At 51.8% G+C, this 5,430-nt stretch overlaps 1 protein-coding gene across 1 annotated transcript; it reads right to left on the bottom strand.

Annotated features, from left to right (window-relative positions):
• Nucleotides 1-3,796: 3,796 nt before the first annotated feature.
• Nucleotides 3,797-5,138, bottom strand: Nppa (natriuretic peptide A). The gene is made up of 3 exons (XM_021161620.2): nt 4,913-5,138; nt 4,479-4,805; nt 3,797-4,088 (listed from the first exon to the last, which is right to left on the bottom strand). Exons 1-3 carry the CDS (start codon nt 5,030-5,032, stop codon nt 4,077-4,079), a joined length of 459 nt encoding a protein of 152 aa, XP_021017279.1. The 5' UTR covers nt 5,033-5,138; the 3' UTR covers nt 3,797-4,076.
• Between the last annotated feature and the right edge of the window lie 292 nt (nt 5,139-5,430).

Genomic DNA, 5,430 nt, shown 5'->3' with positions numbered 1-5,430 from the left:
CTGTGTGGCTGCTGGTCTCGGGGACTTGGAGGGGACCTGTGTGGCTGCTGGTCTCGGGGACTTGGAGGGGACCTGTGTGGCTGCTGGTCTCGGGGCCCGGGTAGGGGTGGGGTCCTCTTGCCCTTGTGCCTCATTGCTTCATGGCTTCTTTCTCTCCTGGCTGCTGGTCCTCTCGGAACCAACATCTGAGTAGGGACATTTGCATTCATCTTCCTGCAACCCAGGGCCCTTGTGGCAGCTGTTCTTTGGATACATGTGGCATTCATTTGTGTTAGATTCTTTTTAAATCATGGAACTTGGTGGTAGGCATCTGTGATAGGCTTGGCTTCTAGTAGTGTGGCTACCAGGCCTGGCAGAGTCCTCTGACCAGCACTTGGGAAATTGTTCCACAGCCTTGGTCGGGGGCTACCTTGAATCTTTAGGGCAGACAGTAACTCTGGCCCTCTGTTTTCCCTATTTGCTTACCTTTTTACCAGAACGAGAGCTTGACTTACTCTGTTTTCAACTTCTGACTGGGGATTGGGAGTGGGGTGGGGGTTGAAACTCTTCCCAAGTAGTTGGGAAAATAGTTAAGCATGGTTGTGTTTGGCCTGCCGCCAGCTTCATTTTATGGCTGATTTCAATTCCTGCCCTGCTGTGTGCTCTATCAAGAAGAAAACCAGTTGCTCCCACTAAGAGAAAAGCGTGACACACCACAGAACTGTCTTCCCAGCCTGGTGGGTTTGCAGATTTGTAGCCTGTGGAGGACCTCAGTCCACAGCTTCCCTGCCTCCAAGCCAGTCCTGTTGTGATTTGTCCATTGAGTTTGTGTGAGTGTGTGTGTGTGTGTGTGTGACCATCAGTTTAGCCCAGAGTGAACAGGGTCCAGGCATACCCACCCTGGCCCATGCTCCTCTAGGACACTCAGTTTTCTGGGTCCCTCCCCGCTGAACCTGCCTTTCCAGAAAAGCCCAAAGACAACAGCTTTTTCACCTGTGAACTATAAGCCGTGGACCCCTCCTCCCACGACAGTCCCTTGGAACTAGTGGCTCAGTCTCTTACTTGTTGCAGCTTGATCCCCCACCCTTATCCCCCAATGCGCCGCAGCACCTTGTCACACATAGCTCCATGGGGGGACACTGAGGTTGGCTTGAGACAGTTTCCTGGCTGGCTTCTGCGTCTGGGCATTCGTGTGGCTCTGGTACTGCTGTGGGAGTTGGGTATTTTATGAGATGTCTGCATGTGACCTTGTTAAGCAGTTCCAGCTGGAATGGACATTAGCTTGACTCAGCTAGCCATGTGACAGTTTGATGCAGACCTTGGTGACGAGCTTCCGGAGAGGCCAGCACAGCCCTCCTGGCCCAGCCATGTTGACAAGGAGAGTTGCTCTTGGCTCCTGTGGACCTGAGAGTCTGTCCAGTTGCAGCTTTTGCCTTTCCGTTCCTACTGTGTTTATACGCTAACATTAGCTGATTCCACTGTGTAGATAAATGGTATCTTTTTTAATTTGTAAAAGTCTATTTTTATTTGGCCCTTTGGAAGGTGGACGTTCTTGTGGTCACTTTTAAGTCAGAATAAAATGTCTGCACCTTCTCTGTAGACCTTGTCTCCACTGTGCTCGCTCTTTTTTTTTTTCTTCTTTTTTTTTGGTCTTTCGAGACAGGGTTTCTCTGTGTAGCCCTGGCTGTCCTGGAACTCACTTTATGACCAGGCTGTCCTCGAACTCGGAAATCCGCCTGCCTCTGCCTCCCGAGTGCTGGGATTAAAGGCATTAAAGGCGTGCGCCACCACGCCCGGCGCTCGCTTGCTCGCTTGCTCTTAAGTAGGGAAAGTTAAGGCACTGTAGCAAAGCAGTCTGTTTCTAAGACAAGGTCTGATGGAACCCAGGCGATGACCTGAGCTGCCCTGCCCCTCCGTACCTTCCACATGCTGGAATTCCAGGTCTCTGCCATCAGACCCAGCCAGGAAAGGCAGTCTGCTGGTCCGCACCTCCCTTTCACTGCCTGTCCCCACCCCTCTGTCTTTGTAAGTAAGCTCTTTCTTTCTTCCGTGGCACCTGTCACCTATGCACACTTTTGGTCTGTTGATCTTTTCTTCCTGCTAGCTGCACCAGGGCAACAGTGGACAGTCTGTCTGGGGACTTACCCCAGAGACGATAGCCTAACAGCAGCCTGAGGAGAGGAAGCCCTCCCAGCTCTCCTGGTGTGCGCGCGCACATACGCATGCGCTTCAGCCTGTGCTCTGTTCGCTTGTCTTATTTTACAAGGAATGTCACTTGCTGTGTCTGTGCTGCCTTGTCACCAGTCACAGCCCATCAGGCCCCTGCCCTGTCACCTTTCTGTCCCACGACATCTGGGGGACACCCCCAGCAGCTCCTTTTTTTCCTTAGTAATTATGACTCCCAACTCCCGGTGTAGGCCAAGTGCTTTTCCCGCCCATTCACTCTGGTCCTCGCACATCACTCTCCCCAGACTGGCTCTCTGCGTGCTTTTCCCGCCCATTCACACTGGTTCTCACACGTCACTCTCCACTGACTGGCTCTCTGTACTCTCTAATTTGAGATCTAGGTAGAAAGTGGGTTTTTGTTTTGTTTTTTTTTAACTGAGTAAGCGTCTCATGCATAGCACTGACTGTCCTGGAACACACTGTGTAGACCAGGCTGGTCTTGACTTTACAGAGATCTGCCAACCCCTTTCTCCCCAGTGCTGGGACTAAGGTATATGTGACCATGCCTGGCTCAGACAGGAACATTTTGATTGGAAGTGATTGAAGTTCTTCCTCAAACTCCAGCCAATCACTGTCAGCTCCTGGCCTTGCTGCCCCTCAACAGGTATGCACGGTACCACTCGGGTTATCCTCCCCGTTTTTATATAACGTGCCCAGTACAGGTTAGGAACACAAGTACACAGGCACACGCACACACACACAAGCACACAGAGGCGGTTAGCAAACCATGTCCTATTGGAGCTATAAGATGACCTGTGTGATCTCAGAGAAGAAGCAGTGTTCACTATGAGCCCTGAATGTGTTCTCTGCTTAGGGCAGTGCCTTTCCCAAGCTGGTATAAAAACACTGCACCTTAGCCAGACTCGGTAGTGTAGCAAGGCAGGTCTCCTAGAGTCTGAGGCCAGCCAAAGCTACATAAACTAAAAGTGAATAAGGTACTGCATGTTTCCTAGTGGTTCTCTCCTCCACGCAATGTACACGTTTAAGCTCCACAGTGCTGTGTTAGGGAGATTAGGGCTGTTTTCAAATGCCTCTGGCTCCCTGAGTTTGATCTCCAGCACTGAGTGATACACGTGGATAGGTGGTGACACACCAGTGAGGTAGCCCACAAATCGTTTGAACAGGCCACCCATCAGCCTGTAAACCTTCCTCCCAGCTGCGTAACCCACCCTCCACTCACACTTGCCCAAACTGAGAGTGTAATTCACATGGTCAGAGCAGCTGGCACTCTGTAACAGATCTGGGCAGTCTCTGGTTCTCTAAATGCCCCTTAAAGCCACCCAGGCTGTAACCAGAAAGGAATGCTTGAAACTTCTGAGCATAGGTGTCATTACCTGTCCTCAGGAAAAGGTGTGATGTTCATGTTCCTTTTCCACGAATTAAAAATAAATGCCCTTTTCAGCCTAGGCGGGTTTACCTGGGTTCTGTGATGGAGGCAGAGCGTTTTGAGGACCATGGCGTGAGGCTCCCCCTCCCCCCCCACCACACACACAGCAAGAAGAGGGAGGGAAGGAGGAAGAAATGAGAGATCAAGGCAGGGGAGAGCAAAGAACTGGGGGCAGAAGCCAAAGAAGCACATCCGGGCCTCAGCATCTGTCCTTGGTGCTGAAGTTTATTCAATTTTTTTTTCCAACTGCTTTCCGAAAGGGGTGAGGATCTACCTTAATATGCAGAGTGGGAGAGGCAAGACCCCACTAGACCACTCATCTACATTTAACATCGATCGTGATAGATGAAGGCAGGAAGCTGCAGCTCCAGGAGGGTGTTCACACCACAGTGGCAATGTGACCAAGCTGCGTGACACACCACAAGGGCTTAGGATCTTTTGCGATCTGCTCAAGCAGAATCGGCTGCCTTTTCCTCCTTGGCTGTTATCTTCGGTACTACAAAGAGAAAAATATACTGGCTTGATGATCTGCCTTTACTGGGCTAAACTGTTCAACTTGAACAGTGACCAATTATTTCCCACAAGCCACAGTCCAGCCTCTGGGATTAAACCGGCAAGCAAGGCACTGGTAAGCATTAATGAGGCAGTCTTGGCCCTGTATTCTAACTTCCCAGTGCTTGTGGCTCAGACCCTGCAGGAGCTGTTGTCATTGTCTTGAAACTCAAGAGACACCCATCGTAGTGAAGCAGAACTCACAGAGAAAATGATACACGCATCAGGCTCTCAGCTACCAAAGATGCTCCCTGGCAGTGTCCCTTGGCAAGGTTTGAGCCCTAACAAGACCCCACCTGACCTCTATCCCATTTCCATCCACAGCTCCTCTTACCCGGAAGCTGTTGCAGCCTAGTCCACTCTGGGCTCCAATCCTGTCAATCCTACCCCCGAAGCAGCTGGACCTTCGTAGGCTCCGAGGGCCAGCGAGCAGAGCCCTCAGTTTGCTTTTCAAGAGGGCAGATCTATCCGAGGGGTCCCAGGGGCTGCGCCCTAGAGCACTGCCGTCTCTCAGAGGTGGGTTGACCTCTCCGGTCCAGGGAGGCACCTCGGGGAGGGAACTAAGTGCGGCCCCTGCTTCCTCAGTCTGCTCACTCAGGGCCTGTGGGGGCATGGCCTCATCTTCTACCGGCATCTTCTCCTCCAGGTGGTCTAGCAGGTTCTTTATAAAGGCAAAATAAATACAGAGAAAGGGGACGTCTCAGGAATGGACCCAGTACCAAAGAGACCCTGGTCCCATGGGGTCTGTGTCCCACTTCCTGGCCCTACCTTGAAATCCATCAGATCTGTGTTGGACACCGCACTGTACACAGGATTTGCTCCAATATGGCCTGGAAGCCAAAAGACCAAGACGAGGAAGAAGCCCATGGTGATGGAGAAGGAGCCCATGCTGGCGTGGGTCGGGGCACGATCTGATGTTTGCTGTCTCTGCCCACTCTCTGGTTTCTTTCTCTCTCTCAGCTTTTGTTCGTCACTGTCTCCCAGCTGCCCAGCGTCTCCTGTTTTTATAGCCCCCCAGCTCTTTGAGAAGGCAGGGGGGCTAGAACCCTCCCCATTCTGTCACTTGCAGCGATAAAGCGATGGAGTGAGGAGCCAGCAGAAGATGCCCTTTTAAAGTTATCAGTTCGGCAAAGCTTGTCACGGCCCCTTTGCCTTGAGCAGCTCTACTAAACCCCCCTCCCCCAGACCCTCAGCTGCAAGAGTCACATTCTTGCTGATTTGCCTCAAGAGGCCCCCACTTCAAAGGTGTGAGAGGAGCAGAAAAGAGTCCTTGGTTATCTTCCTGG

This window comes from Mus caroli, chromosome 4 (assembly GCF_900094665.2).
Source record: "Mus caroli chromosome 4, CAROLI_EIJ_v1.1, whole genome shotgun sequence".
Classification (NCBI taxonomy): Eukaryota; Metazoa; Chordata; class Mammalia; order Rodentia; family Muridae; genus Mus; species Mus caroli.
Note: the sequence above shows the minus strand (reverse complement) of the source record. Positions and strands in the feature narration are given on the sequence as shown.